Source organism: Vicugna pacos, chromosome 8, assembly GCF_048564905.1.
Source record: "Vicugna pacos chromosome 8, VicPac4, whole genome shotgun sequence".
Lineage (NCBI taxonomy): Eukaryota > Metazoa > Chordata > Mammalia > Artiodactyla > Camelidae > Vicugna > Vicugna pacos.
In genome coordinates, this window is record NC_132994.1 from 8,495,354 (window position 1) to 8,516,097 (window position 20,744).

A 20,744-nucleotide genomic window follows, 5' to 3' on the forward strand; every position below is an offset into this window, starting at 1 on the left:
ACATTTTGCATTTGATTTAGCTGAATATAGTATCTCTCATTTTACAACTTGCTGAATACAGTGTCTCTCGTTTTACAACATTTTACAAACATCTTAATAAATAATATTATTTTACTTTTTCTCTCTCTATATGTGTACGCACAAACACACACACGTGCTCTCTCTGCGTCTCTATCTTCATATCTCACTATACATTTATGTTGAATTTTGTCAGATACTAAGATTGCCATTCCAGCTTTCTTTTGATTCACACTTGACTGGCATGTGCTTCCATCTTTTTATTTTCAACCTTTTGTAAGTTTTTGTTTTAAGTATACCTTGTAGATAGCATATTATTTTAGTTTGCTTTTTAAAAATCGAATCTGATGGGCAGTATCCTTTAATAAGCTTATTTAACCCATTTACAAGTATAGTAATTCTTGTTGTAATTAGGACTTACTTCTGCTCTTTTATTTCGTATTTATACATTTAGACTATTTCCTTTTTATTTCTTTTTAGTCTTCTTCTTTCCGTGGTTTGGAAGTTATACATTCTATTTTTGTCCCGTTATAGATGCCGTGAACTCATGAACTGTGCACATACTTATTTATCTATGTTGATTTCTTAAGGTTAACAGCATGTGTGTCTTCATCTGGCAAGACAAATGATTCAGTGTGCTCTCATATTCTTGTCTCTCCCCATCTCCACCTCCTTCCCCAGCCCTGGGCCACGTCATGTTGCTCTTGTGCAGAACTCAAGTTCTGTGTCACGATGGCTTGCCCTTTCACTCTGGGCTCTCCCTTTATTTTTAATTCTAGAAATTTACATCCATTCTTTCCTCCTATATTTTCTCTTCTCTATTTTGACTTCTCTCGCTTTCTGGGGCTCTTGTTATTCAGAGTTTGGCACTTTTACTTCCTTTCTCTGTATCTCTTACTTTTTTGTTTTATGTTTTTTTAATCTCTTTTTGAATTTGTTTGGGAGAGTTCCTCAGCTGACCGTTTCCGCTCACTGGTCAGTCACCGTCTCTGTCTTACTTTGGTAGATGGCCTACTTTTATGTCAGCTATTATATTTTTAATACCTGTCATTTCCATTTGGTTCTTATCTTTTGTTGTTTCATATTGCTAATATTTTCCTATCTTATGTATATTTACTAGGTTTATTTTAAATTCTTGAGTGGCCTTCAGTATTTTGCTTCACATGCTGTATGCTGTCCAGTTGAATGTCTTTCATGGAAATTACACTCTTTGGATGTCTAGTTAATTGGCAGCTACTCTGATAATGTCTGTTGGAGAAGGCTGGACACCAGGCTCCAGTCTGTATCAGTCTTGTGCGTTTAAAAGCTTCAAGGGTAAGAGAACTACTCTTGCTCCTCCCTGTGTGCTGCACTCCGTGGTTCCCTTTTAAACTCTTAGGGAAAAGCAGCCCAGGAGAAGGCAGTCTCCTGAGGTGACAACCCAGCAGCCCTGAGGCGTTGGTGGAGGAGAGGAGAGAGAGTGAGTGCTTGAGGGCAAGGGACACGTCTGCCTGTTCCTTTGATTTCTCACACTGGAGGGGCAGAGCTGCTGACCTGGATTTACCCTGGCCGCACCGCCTGCCTGCTGCTGGCTGGTTTTGGCCGTGAAATTGCAAGAAGTGATTGTCCCGGGGCCGACCCCTGAAGAGGAGCAGGAGCAGAAATTTAAAACCTTCCTTCAGCCTGACATCTGACTGCTGCCTCCAGCGGCTGTCTGCCGCCCCCTTCCTCCAGCGCCCCAGTTCAAGATACCCTTCCCTCTCCCTAGGGTCTTCTCGTTCTGCTCCTTCAGGTTTCTTGCTTGCTTTTATTGTTTCTCCAGAGTTGGCTCTCCAGGAGGGAATCGGGAGCCTATTATAATAGACCATTGTGGCTGCTTCTTAAATTTGCATGTGCTGCCCAGGGCCTCTTGAGTACCTTGGAATCATTTAAGTGTCCTCGATCTTCCAGGACAAATGGTCAGAGCCCCGCCTTCCCCTGCTGCCGCTTTGGCACTGCCTCTTTACTGAGCCAGTGAGGAAAGGAGGACTTCATTCTGCAGGAGATGCTTCTTCCTTGACAGTCTTGTCACTTCACTCCCGAGTGTCAGCAGAGGCCGTCGGGCACCCGCGGGTGCTCTGTGGCGGAGCTGGAGTACCAGAGCTGAAACTGTCCCCTCTGGCACACCTGGCGCTGGCTCTGTTGTCTGCAGTCAGGCTATAACTGTATTTGCTGGCTTGTCAAGATATTATGACCTTTTCTGTTTTCTGTTGTTTTCTTCTTGGTGCCTGTTCTGGCACCGTGTTTACTTACCGTGGATCTAGGAGTGGTTATTGTTAGCATAGCAGAACCAGTGGTTTGGGTGTTTAATTTTAAACTTGGTGAGTTTTTTAAGCTTTGAATCCTTCATGATTTTTATCTGGCATTTTCTTGATTTGTTTGTTACGCTGCTAATGTAAATCAGGGAAACATATCAAAATAGTTACACCAAAGGGTATAATATCTTAACATGTTTATCACAGCAGACATATGTAACATAAGATTTTCCATTTTAACCATTTTTAAAAATGCAATTCAGTGGCATTAATGACCATTCATAATGTTGTACAATCGTCATGACTGTGTATTTCTAGAACTTTTCATCACTCTAGACAGAGACTCAGTGACCAGGAAGCACTAACTCCCAATTCCGCCCCCCTCCCTTAGCAACCCTGGTCACCGCAAACCTACGTCTGTGCTGGTGAATGTGCCTATTCTAGAAAACTCCTGTGAGTGAAATCATACAGTATTTGTCCTTTTGTGACTGCCTTGTTTCACTTAGTATAATATTTTCAAGATTCATGTGTGTTGTAGCATATTTCAGAACTTTCTTTTTATGGCTGAATAATATTCCATTGTGTATATAGGCCACATTTTGTTCTTCTCGTGATGGACACCTAGGTTGTTGCTGTCCTTTGGCTCTTGGGACTAATGCTGCCGGGCACGTTGATGTACAAATACCTCGATGAGTCCCTGTTTTCAGTTCCTTTGGGGTGGAATTGCTGAGTCATATTCTAATTCTGTGTTTGGGCCAATTTTATTCACTCTTTTAGCCTGTTTTACTCACTCTAGCTAGTAGCGAGTACTGTTCTTTAAAAACCAGCATTGTTTGCTAGAGACACTGTGGAGAAAAGGGAGCCCTCCTACGCTGTTGGTGGGAATGTAGTTTGGTGCAGCCATTATGGAAAACAGTATGGAGATTCCTCAAAAAAACTGAAAACAGACTTACCCAAAGACCCAGCAATCCCACTCCTGGGCATATACCCAGAGAGAACTCTGGTTTGAAGACACCTGCACCCCAGTGTTCATAGCAACACTATTTCCAACAGCCAAGACATGGAAACAACCTAAATGTCCATTGACAGATGACTGGATAAAGTTATGGCATATATATGGAGAAAGAGAGAAATACTACTCAACTATAAAAAAAGAATAAAATAATGCCATTTGCAGCAACATGGATGGACCTGGAGATTCTAAGTGAAGTAAGCCAGAAAGAGAAAGAAAAATACCATATGATATCACTTATATGTGGAATCTAAAAAAAAAAAGGCACAAATGAACTTATTTACAAAACAGAGACAGACTTACAGACATAGAAAACAAACTTGGTTATGGGGGAAAATGGAGGTGGGGAGAGTTAATTTGGGAGCTCAGGGTTTGTAGATACTAAACTACTGTGTATAAAACAGATGAACAACAAGGTCCTACTGCATAGCACAAGGACTGTATTCAATACTTCGTAATGACTTGTAATGAAAAAGCACGTGAAAAGGAATATATTTAAGTATATAAAAATGAGTCACTATGCTGTATATAGAAATTAGCACAACATTGCAAATCAACTATACATCAGTTAAAAAAAGAAAACTGAATAAAACTGCACTGCTAATGTGACACATGCAAATATCTCATTATTGAAAAGCTATCTCATTGATGTAATTTGCATCACTTTGATTATCAGAGGTAGAAATTTTTCTGCTTATTAACAATATGCATTTCCTCTTTTGTGAATTCTCTGTATGTGTTATTTTAAAGAACTTAGTTAACTGATATTTGTCAGAATTTTTGTTAACCATCAAATTTAACCCATTTATCTTTTCCCATAATATGAGTCATTTTTAATGCTGATCTCTACATGTTGGTCTTGTCAGATAGTGACATATAAGTTTTCCCTTGGGCAAAACTCAACCTCACACTTCTTAGGAACTCTGGATTACTGAAAAGAATAAAATTAAGCTTAAGTAAATGTAATTGTGGCTGATTGAATTATAAACATGGCATTATTCCTCCATTTGTTTCATTTTCAAGTTTGATAAGCATGTGGGCTGTCTCTTATCTAAGTTACGTATAAGGAATGTTGCAGAGACAAAACATGTTTGTATGAGTCCATTCATTCCATGTATTTTATCTTCTCCTTAGGTGGTCCATGAACTGGAACTTTATAACACAGGATACTATTTAGGGATGTTTATGAATTCTTTTGCAGTCTTTCAGGTAGGTTTAGTTTGCTATATCACTTAAAAAGATACTAATATATTTTACTGTTGCCAACAGTTTCAAAATTAATGATTTCAGTTATGGTATGTTAAGACTTTAGTACATATATTGCTGAAGTGCAGTGTGTTATGTAAGTGTAATTTGAGGTGGAAGGATAATCACTCTTCTGGTTTTAAAAGCAAATGAAAAATTCACTGTTAGAGAAATAATGGAATTGTCATTGAATGAATAATTTCTTTTTTGAATATCACTTTCGTTGACTTCGAAATGGCTGTTTCTGCTTGTGAGCGAGAGAGAATGTGTGTGTGTGTTGTGTGTGTGTGTGTCTGGGTATGAGAGAATGTATGCTCATGTATGTGCCTAAACTGTCAAAACTGAGCAATAGTTAAAAGAAAAAGGGAAATACTTTCACATTTTGCACAAAAACAAGTGAACAAGAGTGAGTTAGGAGTATGGGTGACTATGATAATTTAGAGAACATTTAAACTTTTATTTTAAAAGAAAATTAAAATGTATTCTTTCTAGGAGTGTGGCCTCTGGGTATTGACAGATGCAAACCTTGTGAAGGATGACATTGATGGTGTTTGTAAGTAAAATCTGGTAATGTGATTTAAAGTGTGTAAGTCTTTCATCTCAGGTATTAAAGTTACTTATGCAGGTCTGAGTACCTCCTGGTTGAAAATGGATGCTGTGATTGTCACTTTCTGTTCTCTGATCCTACAGTCTGTGGCGTTTACTGCACTTGGAAGTACATCTGGGCCGTGACATGGAGTGTTTTTGGCTCCTGTCTAGATCTTTGTAATGAATGCTTTCCATGTGCTCTCTGTTATTTCTTGACGTGGTTTTATTTTTGGAACTATTGGAAGATCCTTTGCCTCCAATTTGTATTGCAAACTGTGCTGTTACTTTGGAATTAGACAACACACACCGAGTTCTTCCTGGGTGGGGTCACATTTGTACATCCTGGTTCCCTGGATTGGTAAGTGGAGATGACCACCCAGCTAACAATAGTGAGAGTGCTTTTAGGAAGAAGTCATGCAATGTTTTGACTGAAGGAAATATATCAATGAGAATGGTTAATTCTAGAAGTTGTTCTCTTTTCTTTTAGGTAAAATTATATGAGTATCATCTTGAAAGACTCTACAACTCTCCTAGTTTCTATCCATGAATTCCCTGATTCTGTCAGATGTTCCCAGTTACTTCACACTGAGCCCCAGGCTCTCCAGCTTTAGGTTGGTTCTTGCCACCACCGGACAGCTGAGTGTCTGTCCGGAAACAAAAAGAACAATTTTATAAAGACTCTGTGAAGTGATGCATGTGTTAAAAGATGTGTGGCCCATTTAGCTGTCCTTGTGTAATCGTCTCTCCTAGACAGCCTTCCCACGGGCTTTTCCATTCTCTCTCTGTCAGGTTGAGCCTTTACTCACCTTGGTTCGTGTTTACTTCCCGAACCCTGATGCCCACAGCAATACTCACTGTATTCGTAGTAATATTTTTGTATCCTTTACCTTTTCTGAGAACCTTCTTCTACCTTCCACTGTAGCAGAAGCCTGATACTATTCTGTGTCATGTTCCTAGAAACCTTCTAGAAAGTCACTGACATGAATGTTTCTGCCTGTCTGCTGGTTTAGGGTCAGTAGGTAAATAGGGTTCAGTATTTTCTTGGTGACTTCAAGACCGTTATCCAACAACCCCCAGTGAAGAGGCCCTTATCACTTGACTCTCAAACATTTCGATTACAAATCCTTTGATCAACATTCAGGTCACCCACTCTCTGTTTTCCTCTTCTTACATCGATGACTCTCACAAAAGATTCAAAGTTTAACTCTTGTCGTCCTGGGGGATTTGAATGTCCATGTGGTTGGTCCATCTAATGTGCACTGTCCTGTGATCACTACTGTGGCAACACTGGCCACCCAGGGTCACATCACCTGAGCACTACTCTACCGCTGACGTCTCAAATGCCTGCCCTCCCACCTTGTTTACGCCATCACTCCTTCAAGTCTATTAAATGTTTCTTTGGTCTTACTAAAGAGCAGATGTCCTCTTTGGTCTTGCCATCTGGTTATTCTGGGTCACTGGCTCCTTCTGCCCCTATTTTCCTCCAGTACCTGAAGCACATGGTCAGTGAAGCTGGTAGAATTCTTCCCTAGTCCCTTGTGCTTCTATGACATCTTCCCCATGAAACCCAAGATGGACCATCTCGACTCTTTATCTTACCCCTGTGTCTGCACCCTCATGCCCCGCAAATACCTTAAATTTGATATATCACAAACCAAGTATAGGATCTTCTTTCTCCTTAAAGCCTTACTCTCCCCTAATAGGATTTGATGGACAGGACATAGGAACCCTGGAGTTGATGTGATTTCGTATCTCTGTTAGTGAAACCATCTACCCAGATGTCCAAATCAGAAACCCAGAATTCATCCTTAATCCTTTCCTCTCTCTCTCTCTGTCAAATGTGAAGCAGCATAGTGGCTAAGAAAAAAATTTGCTGATTGTACTTCAAAAACAAATGAACAAACTAATGGAAAAAGGGATCAGATTTGTTGTTACCAGAGGTGGGATGTGGGGGTAGGGGGAGAGAGAATTGGATGAAAGTGGTCAAAATGTCAAACTTCTAGTCATGAGGCAAATAGGTACTAGGGATGTAATGTGCAACCCGCTGGATATAATCATATATGTTATATATGAAATTTGTTAAGAGAATAAATCCTCAGAGATCTCATTACAAGGAAAAATGTATTTCTTTCTTTTTCTTTCATTATGTATCTATACGAGATGATGGAATCTCACTACACTTACTGTGGTCATCATTTCATGATGTAAATCAAATCACTATGCTGTACACCTTGAACTTACACAGGGCTGTATGTCAACTGTATCTCAATAAAACTGGAAGGAAAACATATTAGAAAAGGAATTTGCTATTAAATACTTCTAGCTTTGAATTCTGGTTTTATGGCCCTGAGAAAATCCATTAAGCTCTCTAAACCTCAGGTGTTCCCCCTGAAGTGTAGGATTAATAATACTAATGTGTGTTACACGGTTGTTATGAGGTTAAATCCAAAAGTGTGTAAAATGCCCAGCATGTTGGACACTTAAAAGCCTGCAGTTACCTGTTATTTTATCCCTCAGATCCAGTTTGTTCATTCATTATTCAGTAGGTGATGATTTTAATTGCGTGCCTGACATTTAGAAGGCAGTGAGGATTCCAGCTTGGTCTAGTGGGGCAAACTAACACAATTAGAAGAGTGTGTGGAAGTACAGTGTGCCGTGGGCCCACACAGAGGTCATCCAACCAAGTGACAGAGCAGTGTTGTCTCTCAATACCGTCCTTCCTCTCCTCTGCTTGGCTTCAGCCCCTTATCAGCGCGTCTCCTTGGACCCTGCAGCACCCTCCTGACTACTCCTGCCTCCATTTCCCCCAGCTTTAACTCACTGTTTGCACTGAGCCAGAGCTATCATTACAGAACATGGGTTAGATCACAGATCTAATTTATTTTAAAACCTTCAATAGGTCATCACTGCTTAAAGGATCAAGTCCAGATCCTTCAGCATGGGATATTTGATATTTTAAAATCTGGACCCACCATTCTTAATCTCCTCATTTTATGTCACTCTTACCTGGACATGCCTTTGCACTTAGCTTACTTTTTTCCCTCTTGTATGGGATACTCTTTATCTGGAGCTGTAAGGAAAATGGAACGCAAAAAACAATGCAAAATGAATTTTTCTTCTAGCCGTGCTCTTTGCATCATTCAGATTCTGCATAAAATTAGCAGTTTTCTTCATGGTAGACATTTAGCCTGTGTGTTAGCACTAGTATAATGCATTTGTCTGTCTCTCCATGGATACTGGGTGGAGCACAGTGCATTCATCTTTATATCTTTGGTACCTTCTACAGTATAATTTTTTAAACTTTATTTGGAAATAATTTTAGAATCAGAGAAAAGTTGAAAGACTAGAAATAGGTGATCCAGTGTCTGTAGGTCAATATGCTTTTTTTTTTAATAAGAAAGAAACTAATAAACTGGATGACTGGAGCAACTTATGGCTGGTGTAGCCAAAGGTGATCAGCATGAAGAATCTAGAAGGAGGAGAATAGAAAAATTGGAGGCAGCTTTAAAAATGAGATTTCACTTATTATTTAGCAACTGAACTGTAGGTCATTTTTTGGGTATTGGATGTAGGGGCATCGAGCAGTTTTTATTTTTATTTTTGGCTCTGACTCTGCCATAAGTGGCCACATGGCCCAGGATAAATCACATGACTTCTCTGGGTCTGTAAAGTGAGTAAAACGAGAGGACTGGACGAGACAAACTCTAAAGGCCCCGTCAGCTGAGACGTGCTGTGATTCTGCTGACTGAACTTACGATCATTCTCCCCTTGGACTTTTTCCTAACACTTGTCAATGTTTATTTTTAGATGATGGTATCGATCCGGTCCAGTTTTTGGAGAAACAGGAAGGATACTTGGTCGATTTTCATGACTCTTCCTCAGGTAGCAGTCCACGTGTCAGAAAGCATTTTCCGGAGACTTGGATTTGGCTAGACACCAACATGGGGTAAACATTTATAGAGCTCTTTGCCCATATATATTTTGTTTGATCTTAGTTTTAAGGAAGTATTGCCCTCTTTCTAATATTTAAGAACAAACATGGGATGATTAAGATCTAAGTAGACCAAGAGGTTTTTGGTTTTTTTTAAATGATGTCTGTTGTATCTAAATATAGCATTTAATAAAGCTACATGGAAATTGTAGCAATGAGAGTATTAGCAAGGGAAAGATAGGCCTTTTCCTAATGAAGGGTGATTTTAGCTTCCCTGAAGTCTCATGGTCCTCAGTGGGGAGAGGTTACTAAAAGTTCCTTTATTGCTTTCGGGTGGGAAGCACTCATGATTACTTCCTCTGCCTTGTGGCTCCTCATAAAACATCCCCGTGAGCCACAGGGAGAAGGGGTGTGGACGCTGGAAGGAATTCAGCTTAGCCGACAAACCCTGTGCTGCCTGGTGTGATATGTAAGCTGGTACGTCATGAACGCTACACATTCTGTTTATAGTCAGCCACTTATGGAAACTAGAAAGAAGACACAAGTCAAAAACCAAATAATAGCACTGACTGGGATACAGAGGGAAAATGCAATGCTTATTGAGAGAAACACATTGGAGTTAAATTTGGAAAATTTTATTTGTTATCTATGCAAAATTTATGAAATGGTATTTATTCTGAAGATATAAACATTATAGAGAGATTTTATTGGAATATGGATCAGTATGCAGTGTTATAACCTGTTCCTTGAGAACCTGGGATCCACTGTTTTATATTTAATCTTTAAAAAGTTCAGAAATGTAAATGATTTGGAAAACTAAAATTCTTCCAAAAATTGACTTAGGTTATGTTGACTTATTTTGAAATGTGTCAGTTCTTGATTTTGTGGTTTTTATGTTTATCTTGACTCCAGTTCCAGGATTTATCAAGAATTTGAAGTTACTGTACCTGATTCGATCACTTCTTGGGTTGCAACTGCGTTTGTGATCTCTGAGGATTTAGGTCTCGGACTGACAACTGCTCCAGTGGAGGTAGTCTATTGAAGGGCTGCTTTTAAATGTTACAGTGCCGCGAAGCGAGACAAGTGTCTACTCCTCAATGGATTTAAAAAAAGTCATTGCTTATGATGTTGATCACAATTTAGAGATGCCTTGGCATTTTCTTTTTGTTTTTCATCTGTTTTACCTTTTAGAATTTGAGCTGTATTAAACTGCTAAATGTGCTAGCTCTGTATTAGGATTTGGATAGAAAGTTTATTATTAACTGAGTCCAGCCACTTCCAAAGGCCAGAAGATAGAGAATATTTCCATGTCCTTCATTAAGGATGAGCTGAACTTCTTAAAATGTCCCCTTGCAAACATACCTTCACATCTCTTTGGTCAAATTCCATCCCATGTTTCTTCCTAAACTGGTTACTGACAAGAGGAAAGTAATGACCATGATTGGTCTTAGACCAATAGCTTTCACCTCTGTTATACCTGAATCTGGCTTTTTGTAACAGATATTTAGTTTTGCCCCTCTACCATCCAAAATGAAATACAATACAATATACCTATATGGTCAGAATATACAATATACCTATATACTGAATGTAAAAAAAATATAGAAAATACAATATATTTACATACTCAATGTAAAAAAAAATCAAATGCCCTAAGTAAAATACTAAGGAAAACTAAAAGGAATGTATAATAAAACAATCACATTTCAGTATGTAAATGACCAGGCATAGTTTCACTAGAAGGCATAGTAATATTTAAATATTTACTCCATGCATAGAATCACCTTGTGTGTAACAGCTGCAAATGCAGTTCAATATACACATACTGTTTTAGCAACTCAAACACCTTGAGTGGTGCTGCCTGTGGTGATGTAAAATTTGAAACTGTGAACAACTTTTGGTAAGTTACAAACAAAACAAAGTGTAGACTTCTCTCAATTTAGAAAATAGTTCTATTCATGAAAAATTCAGTGTGTATTGAGAAATGCTTTGGGTTTATATATAAATTGGAATTAGGTTATAAGCCCTGGTCATTCTAAGCAGGTATTTAACATGAATGACAGAACGGACATTCAAGAATCATGAGGGACAGTGTGGGCATATGTCCAGAGGGGACTTTAGTTCAAAAAGATAAATGCACCCCAGTGTTCATAGCAGCATGATTTACAGTAGCTAAGACATGGAAACAACCTAAATTTCCATCAACAGATGACTGGGTAAAGAATTTGTGGTATATTTCTACAATGGAATACTACTCAGCCATAAAAAGAATAAAATGATGCTTGTTGCAGCAACATGGATGGACCTGGAGACTGTCATTCTAAGTGAAGTAAGCCAGAAAGAGAAAGGAAAATACCATATAATATCACTTATAAGTGGAATCTGAGATAAAGACAAATGAACTTATTTACAAAATAGAAAGGGATTCACAGACTTAGAAAACAAACTTATGGTTACCGGGGGAAAGGGAGTGGGGAGGGATAAATTGGGAGTTCGAGGTTTGCAGATACTAACTACTATATGTAAAATAGATAAACAACAAGTTTATACTGTACAGCATAGGAAACTATATTCAATATCTTGTAGTCACCTATAATGAAAAAGAATATGAAAACGAATGTACATATGTGTATGTATGACTGAACTATCATGCTGTACACCAGAAATTGACACAACATTGTCAACTGACTGTCCTTCAATTAAAAAAAAGAATCATGAGGAACACGGGACGGTTCTTCATTATCTGGAACTGTCCTGAGCATGCAGATCCTCAGCCACAAAGCACCAACAGTATCCTACTGTGACAATCTACAACACTCCCACAAATGTCCAGATACACCTCCAAGAGGGAAATTCCACTGCCGGTGAGAACCATTGGCCTGCACAAATCCAGGTTTACCCTCAGAGGCAGAGGAGGGCTTCAGATTTCCCTGCAGGACCTGGCGAACACTGTCACCCAACACCAGCACCGGTCTGGGTGACCAGCAAGGAAGCACGTGTCTGTGTAAGCTGCAGGGCGGCAGGCAAAACATCATTGAGCTGTCCCACATGAGTCTCAGCCAAGTGCTGTTTGGTGTGGCCAAGGCTTGACAAGCAGATTGGTGGCATCAGCACTGCGTGGTGGAGGAGGAGCTGGGCTTCAGCCTCAGACGTTTTGGGGTCCCATTCTGGCTCCCCCTCTTGCCAGCAGCATAACCTTGTACGAGTTCCAGAGGTATCTGAACTTCAGATTTCTGTAAAATTTAAGCATAACACCTGCCTCCATAGGTGTAATGACTAAATGAGAAAATCTGTGTAAAGTCCCTGGTCCCTAGCAGGCAGCTTAATAAGATATAGTGATTTCTGGTTAAATAACATAAGTCAAACCAGTTTATCCCTACTCACTTGAGATAAGCTGCTGTTTGCTTTCTGTTGGTAGACAAGTGGACATTTCTACGTGAAGTCATAAGCCTCACAGGTTTTGTGAGATTTGATCTTAATTGTGTAAAATAGGAAGCACTTGGACTTGAATAAAATATGTATGTATTGTGTTCTTTCCAGCTACAAGCCTTCCAGCCGTTTTTCATCTTTTTGAATATTCCCTACTCTGTCATCAGAGGTGAAGAATTTGCTTTGGAAGTAACCATATTCAATTATTTGAAAGACACCACTGAGGTAATACATTAAAGGTTTTTTTCATCATTTCCATTTCAGAAAACAATGAAGAAACCCCACAGGGGTTGAGTTATGTGTGTTTGGGCATCTGAGCACTTTATCCATTTCTGGGAGATTGAAAACAGCTGTACTTTGCCGACAATTTCTTGTTCATGTCGAAGGACGTCATCATCTCATCTGAGTGTCCTCACCTTAGTTTACTGCACATTTTCTCTGCTTTAGCCACACCACTTCCTTGTTGTTTCTGTGGCACATCTTTTTCTTTCCTGCCTCCCCGCAGTCTTTCCCTCGTCTTTTCGCACATTGAGAGCGTGTTGCCGCTTCTCACCGCCATTCTGTGCCCACTGTGATTGGCAAAAATTTATTCCTTTTGAGACCTGGTTTGAAACTAAGGTCTCGAAATCACCCGTTCAGTTATGGTTGTTGTCCCCATGTTTGTACGGTGCGTTCCCCTTTGCAGGTTTTGTGTTTTGAGTCATGGATCTGGTGTCTCCTTAGCCACTCAGTTCCCTGGAAGGCAGGATCAGGCTCTCTGTGTTGTGCCGAATAACAATAGTGTTAGCAAAATGATTCTTACCCCAGAGCAGGTAGGGATGTGTCATTTACGTGATAACCTGATAGTACCATAATCTCTGTAAGTACTATGTCTTCAGAGTAAATTGCTTCCTATTTTCTAATTTTACTTCTTAATCTTCTCAACATGTTATAGTGTAAAGAGCAAAAGATCTGGAGTCAGCGTCCAGCTCCTCCACTTACAAGCAGATAACTTAATTGCAGTTTTACACATCGATATTCCTACAGGCCCTCTTTTGAGAAACAGATGAGAAATAAATGGGAAAACAATTAATAAAATCTTAGACCCAGAGAAATGCTATTTTTCATGAGCTTGGCAACTTTGACACACTTTACAAAAATTTACAACCAACATACACTTTCAGGACTAATGTCTGAGTCAGACTTTTCTTGAAATAATTTTAGCAGAGACTTTCAACGAGGGTAATAATATTTCATTCTGTTGGAGTCACGTTTTTCTAATGGGACCAGTGTCCCAGGATGACACAGTTGAGTCAGGCTGGTGGCAGTACCATGACATGAAATAACCTTTCTGGGCACACCCTTACCACTCACAGGCTTTGGAAAATGAGAAAATTTAATGTTCATGGGAGTTAAACGTTAAAATGGAACTGAGGAATGCCCTTTCCCCACGTGGCTTAAGGTAGAGTTTTGGAAAAGCATAGGAAAGAAATGAGGTTTTTTTCTGATAACCTTTCACCCTCTCCTCGGCTGAACCTTTCTGTCTCATCTTTCTCTAAGCTTGGACCTCACAGATTGAACCCCACTTTAAACAATATTTTCCTGAGAAACATTTATTATGCAAAACTTTTGATGATTTTTTCTTGCAGGTTAAGGTGATCATTGAGAAAAGTGATGATTTTGATATTCTGATGGCTTCAAATGAAATCAATGCCACAGGACACCAGCAGACCATCCAGGTTCCCAGTGAGGATGGAGTGACTGTTCTTTTTCCAGTTAGGCCAACACATCTGGGAGAAATTCCTGTCACGGTCACGGCTGTCTCACCTGCTGCTTCTGATGCCGTCACCCAAAGGCTTTTAGTGAAGGTAAGGATTTGAAGTCTAAATAAATGGAATGGAAATTCATAATTGAAAAGGAAAGAGAAGGTGGTTTTTCTCTTGGTTAAATCTTTTGGCAAGACCTAGTAGATCCTCCTCACCCTCCTGGCAATGCCTGGCGGTTTTCCATCTGAATGGAAAACTATATCCCATGTATGTTTTAGAAGTAATTGCCAATGTCTCCTTTAAATTTATAAGGTGACTAGAAAGCAAGTCGGCTGTATTCACAGTCTGTGTGATGTTGGGATCCTCTTAAGTCATGCCAAGTTGGCATGTAGATTTTGAATTTTGGGATTCCTCAGTACGGGTAGAAGAGATTTTGTAGATGTTTTTCAGAGAAGAGAGTATGCAAACAGAGGGCTTGGAATAGGGGATAAGCACTTGTGTTCTGGAGTGAGACAGCCCTGGGTTCGCATGCCTGCTCTGTCAAGGGTGCCTTTGGACAAGGTATTTCACCTGCCTCTTTGGATAATAATAGGACCCACCTCAGAGGATTTCTCATCACCTTTTCAGCTTCTCCTTTGTCATTTCTATTGCCATTCCTTGAAATGTTTTGTTGAATTTAACTAGAATGTTAATATTTATCAACAGATTTGAAGCAAGAATCAAGACATGGTGGGTACTTATCTAACCACTCACAGGCCAGACTTACTATCTGCATAGAGTTCTCTGTAAACAGATGAGTGGAGACCGTGTTAATTGTGTTCCTTTTCTCAACAGGCTGAAGGGATAGAAAAATCCTATTCACAATCCATCTTATTAGACTTGGCGGACAGCAGGCGACAGACTACCCTGAAAACCCTGGGTTTCTCCTTCCCTCCTCATACAGTGAGCGGTAGTGAAAGAGTTCAGATCACTGCGATTGGTAAGAATACAGTGTATCACCATCATTACTGATTTATTTGTATATAATAATTATATTTTTTCATTGATACATAGGTATATTTTCTTACTTAGTCCTAATGAGAAGAAGTTGCAGAAAGGTTTTAGTTGGTACCCACTGCTGATGATAGTAGAAAGGCTGCAAGATGTGTGTCCTGGACCAGTTCTTGTCAGTCGTCTGTGCGTGTGGAGCGCCTGGGGAGCTTGTGTGAAGGCAGAGTCTGGGTTAGGAGGCCTGGGGTGGGGCCTCAGATTATGCATGTCTCACAAGCTCCCAGGTGCTGCAGATACTTCTGGCGTACAAACCACTCTTTGAGCAGCCAGGCCAGACTAGCCTGAGGCTGGAGGGAGGGGTTATTCTAAGGGCAGAGCTTCTTGACCACTGGTGAATGCCAGCACCGTCTGTGGGGCTTTGCAAACACATGAAGCTCTGGATTCTGTTGTCACTCTGCTCAGTCAGAGTCTCTGGGGCTGTGGCTGGGCGTGCATATTTTGAAAAGTTTCCATGAGTGCTTCTGATCACCAAATGCTGAGCACTGCTGCCTGAGCAGTTCTCTGTGCAGAACACAAGTAACCTTCATGGCAGGAGCTGCCCACTGGCTGGGTCACCCTCTCCTAGTTACCTTTTGATAACCAACCTAAAAGTCCTTTCAGCTGTCCAACAGAGCTTCCACGTAAGTGGTTTATTTATAGAGTTGTGCTGTACACATCCCTGAAGGCCGTGTGTAGATTAAAGCCGTCTAAATAGTTTGTTAGGTCTTTGAGGTGTCAGGACCAGGGGCACATTTTCAGATGTTCTTTTAAATCTCATTTGCAGGTGTAATGCTTTTCATTATAACCCACAACAACCAGTCCCTCTAGAGAGGACTTTTTGGGGAGCCTTAGATAAAATTTTTAAAAAGAATTAAATAACCTCACTACTCAGGGATGCTCAGAGATGCCTAAGCACCTCCCACAGTGATAAGCTGCTGAGTGATAGAGCAGACACATGGGTGGTTGAGGTGCACACACACACACACACACACAGATATACCCCCCCACACATAACATACATACACAAATACACACATAACACATGCATACATACACATACACAGGACGGAAAGAAGCCTGAAATTGTAAATGACACCACCACTCTTCACATTGGAATGAGTCCGCCTCTGGTTATTGAAGTGCTGTGAGGTTTCATTGTAAAGCCTGATTTCAGTAATGGATTTTAAATATGGTAATTTATTTTTTGAAAACCTACTTGGTACTCCAGATGTGTGAATCTTAGCTTGTTGCCTCTTTGAATTTTTGAGAGTCTGTGTTCACTTTGAATATTAAAAACATAACCTGCAGTGGTAATAATAGTTAAAAGCATAGCCTGCAGCGGTGTGGACCTCACTGCGCTAGCATCTAAAGTTTAAGACATCATACGCTCACATGGCTGCAGCCTACTCACGTGAAGCTCTTCCTCTCTTTTGTGGATTCAGTTTTCTTTAGAAGTAGCTTTTCACTAGGTATCTGGACTTGGAAGGGTATAAATTTCTAAAATAAGACATGACAGATATTCTATACAGTTCAACCATAGTGGGGTCAGAATTAGAACTCAGCCTCTATATGTGTAAAATTTTATGTATTTTCCTGAGTTATGGTGTTAGAATGCGGGTAAAGTGTGTGTTTTGTATAACTGTATATAACTAACTTTGAAGGCTATTTCTAATCCGTTTTCATCCTGAGATTCTCTGAAATGCCTGAAACACTTGTTAGTTCTACTTTGTTGTTTCTGAATAGAGCACATTGAAACATACCACAACCCCTGCCCTTAGAAACATAATTTCTCAAGAATTTGTAGTGTATCAGTAAGGAAATCAGAATAAAATTCTATTTCTGTGAAGAATCCTAATAATAAAACCTTTTTTCCTATATAAGAATGATGGTTTCCTGATGATTGATTTCTGACATTTTTGTCCAAGAATGTTTTTAAAGTTCCTTTTTGCTTAGATATGCCATGTCTTTGAGCTGAAAGTCTCCTAATTTGTCACACAACCTGCAAGTTCAGTACCACTGTATCATCACTCATTTGGCCAGTTTTCCTAAAAGCTTGCTGCGCAGTTTCTACTCTGCTCCAGGCAGTGGAATAACAATACTGCTTCTGGGTCCGGTGCCTTCTGCTCTCACAGGGAGTCTCTTTGCCACGAGTAGGTACAGTTATTTGAGGATTTGCTGAACATATTAAATATCTTGTGCTTTCAGGAGATATTCTTGGTTCTTCCATCAATGGCTTAGCCTCACTAATTCGGATGCCTTATGGCTGTGGTGAACAGAACATGATAAATTTTGCTCCAAATATTTATGTTTTGGATTACCTGACTAAGAAGAAACAACTGACAGAGAATTTAAGAGAAAAAGCCCTTTCATTTATGAGGCAAGGTAAGTAAGCATTTTGGAAACATACTTTTATTTGTAAAAATAAATTTGTTTTGTTTTTTCCAGCCAGAATTGACTCTAGGCCATGTTTCAAAATGGACAGATTTTTGTCTCTGTGATTGTGGGACTAGATGGGGTTGAATGTGCCAGAGATTCAAGCAGTGGGAAGCTGTCACCATCGCCCCTCAGCTCAGTGCTCAGTAATTGTCGCCAAGATGTTCTTTGAGGAGTTCAGTTCGTTCAGTTCATTAAGGGATGTGCATTTTCATAAGGGACCTGAAAATTAAAGCCACTTAAAATCCAAGGGAATGAATGTCCACTGATTCATTCCACAGTTATGGAGTATCTCTTAGGGCTGGAGTCAGTTCCAGTGCTGAGGGGACAGAGGAAGTCTGGCCTTTTCTCTCAAGGAAGTCTCTGTACAGTGTACACTTGGTAAAATCTACTAATTATTAAAGTGAATCAGTCAGTACTCTAAATAGATAAATACAAGAGCTGCTTTTTCCAACTTCAGTTAAATTTGAGCAGTGATAACAGGGACTCTGTTTGGTATAGTGTGTGCCATGCTGAAATCAGGTGAAGTCTTTGCACATTGCCATACTGGTTATATTTAAGGAGATGAGTTAAAAATATTTTCTTAATTTAAACTCTACACCTTTTTAAGATTCCAACTTGTATGTGAAATTTAGTTCGGCTGGTTTTAGGTAGAAAGTACGTAGGAACGAGACTGGTGCTTGACATACACTCTTGGGATAGTTTAATAAAATAAAGTAAAACACTTGAGAAAATGCCACTAATTGCATATTTTATATGCTTTATCGACTGGAATGTCAGCTAATCAAATAGTAATGCTTTAAAGAGACAGAATCTGTTATATAGCTTAAACCATTTAAGCCCATTTCTTAAAAATAATTTGAGTTTCTCTCCTAGACACTTTACTCTGGGTCAGCAGATGCCCCCCAGAATGAACAGTCCAAATCCTCACTATCTTAGCTTTTTTTCCAAAAGGAGCACTGGTCCCCCAAGCCTGTCTGGGCCAGGGAGGTGTCAGACTCCAGGTTTTCAAAGCAGATCCTCTCTTGCTTGGGAGATTTCCTTGTATTTGCTGGTTGCTGTGTTCCCCTAAAAGCAGAACGGGAAAGACCCCTGTTCTTGTCATGCCTGAAGGATAAGGATACAGATGGGAAACGGAGAGCACTGGGTTGCAAAAGCATTTAAAGGATTTATTAGCAAAGGGAGAGTACACCTGCAGCAACGGGAGGCGGGCTGCTCCAAGGGAGGAAAAGCTGCTGTCTTTGTCTGCCCTTTCTCTTATACCTTCACTTAGAGGTGGTCTTTGATTGATTGATGGCTCTTGCCCTTGGAATGTCCAGTCATGTTTGTTCTCTTTGCACATGTCCTTACACATGGTGCACACAGAAAAACCCGTGGTGGAGAGGGAGCCAAAGCCATGATGCTAATTATGTTACCGTGAGCACTGGGTCATGTCCAGTTACGTCTCGCTACCGCAAAGTTGCGGATCGCAGGTTCTAACCGGTTTCTTGCTGGCGCTCGCTTAGAGGAAGTAAAGCCCCTTTATGCTGGAGGTAGGCATAATGCCGTCTTCCAGACCATCCTCCCTCTCCTCCACCTATCTGCCTGGTGTCCCCACTTATCTAACTACCTAACAGAGGAAGCAGAGCAGCCAAAGGGCAGAAGAAGCACTGTTCTCTAAGTGCCACATTGTCTTCCAAGTTGTCATCAGAATGAAGAGCGCTGCAGCTGCAAAGTGGGCGAGTCCCACCTGGGAGAAGTGGGGCCGGTGGTCACAGCACCGGGTGGGGAGGGGAGGCAGTCAGGCCTGGGCTCGGATTCCGCCTCCTGCTTTGGGCTGGTTTCCTGAGCTGCCTCTTTCCACCTGTAAGTCATGGGAATTAAGTACCCACTTCTTAGGGCTGTTTTGAAGCTTGAATGAAGTATTTTAACACTTTATTTAATATACAGTAAATGCCCAGTAACTGCTAGATAGAGGAGAGTGAGTTGCATCTCACTAGGGAGATAGGATCTAAAGTCAGCAAGTAAATTCTGTCCGTTCTACCTCTAAAACAAGAGTGAAATTCCACCAGGCTCTCCCTCGCAGGCTGTTTGCTCCATTCAGCCACGTCATTGCTCACCCAACACTCCAGTGGCTTCCAAAGTAGACTCTTTGCTAACGTGCTCACTCCTCTTCAATACAGTTCCACGTATTATAAAAGGGATGTTTTGATAATGTCAAAATCATGTCATTTCCTGGGTTAAAATTCTATCGTGGGTTCCCGGGCTCTGTCCTTCTCCTCACCCGAAGCTGCCCTCCCGTGGGTCTGTCCGGCTGCATCTGGAGCGCTCCCAGCCCCACGGTGCCGAGGGCCTTTCCCCCTGTGCTGCCTTCTCCTGGGATGCTATTCCCCCACATCCTTCCAGAGCTGGCTCCTTGTCATCCTGCAGCTGGCATTTTCCTCAAAGTGGCCTTCCCTGGCCGTTTAGTAGCTCTCACTTATATTACGCGAATTTATTTTCTTCATCGCACTTAACATTATTTAAAATTATCTTGTTTTTCTGTTATCTAACTGTCAGTGAGGACTGCATTTAATCTCTCCTCCATCGTCTCACCATATGGGCCTGTTGGTGAATAGAGAAAGGTTGAAAGCTTTCTCATCAGCGTTGACTTCTTTGGGCTTTAGGCTGATGGTCCCATTGCGGGGACTGGGTCTAGAAGACCTCTCAAGTGCTTCCACAATGCGTGGTTATTTGTAAACACTAAAAAGGTTCTACCTGGTTCTGGCACTTTTTTTTTTTTATCGTTTTCATTTTATTGCTCAAACACGGAAATTGAGGCGAGCCCAGACCTTTAGCAACGTGCAGGGAAGAGACTGAGGGGTGGGGACCAGCCTGGCTGAGAAGGGGAGATACTGGAAGTCTGGCACACTTTTATGAGCTAGGAAGTGTGACCAGAGTTTTCAGTGTGTTACCTTTCCAGTTGGTGAAATGGCTGATGGGAGTCAGTCCATTGAGCCCACCAAAATGCATCTTTTTGCATGTTGAACTAAATTATGTTTCAGAGTAGTGGACACAAACTT

General features: G+C 40.6%; 1 protein-coding gene across 3 annotated transcripts in view; it reads left to right on the forward strand.

Moving 5' to 3' along the window:
* The window catches only part of CD109 (CD109 molecule), a 111,927-nt gene that overhangs the window by 56,726 nt on the left and 34,457 nt on the right, over positions 1 to 20,744 (forward strand). For all 3 annotated transcript variants that reach the window (XM_072966276.1, XM_072966277.1, XM_072966275.1), the window contains exons 16-23: positions 4,438 to 4,512; positions 5,041 to 5,101; positions 8,944 to 9,082; positions 9,980 to 10,097; positions 12,608 to 12,721; positions 14,125 to 14,343; positions 15,076 to 15,220; positions 17,476 to 17,652. In XM_072966276.1, coding sequence (XP_072822377.1) covers positions 4,438 to 4,512; positions 5,041 to 5,101; positions 8,944 to 9,082; positions 9,980 to 10,097; positions 12,608 to 12,721; positions 14,125 to 14,343; positions 15,076 to 15,220; positions 17,476 to 17,652 — 1,048 coding nt within the window. The remainder of the gene's footprint in view (positions 1 to 4,437; positions 4,513 to 5,040; positions 5,102 to 8,943; positions 9,083 to 9,979; positions 10,098 to 12,607; positions 12,722 to 14,124; positions 14,344 to 15,075; positions 15,221 to 17,475; positions 17,653 to 20,744) is intronic.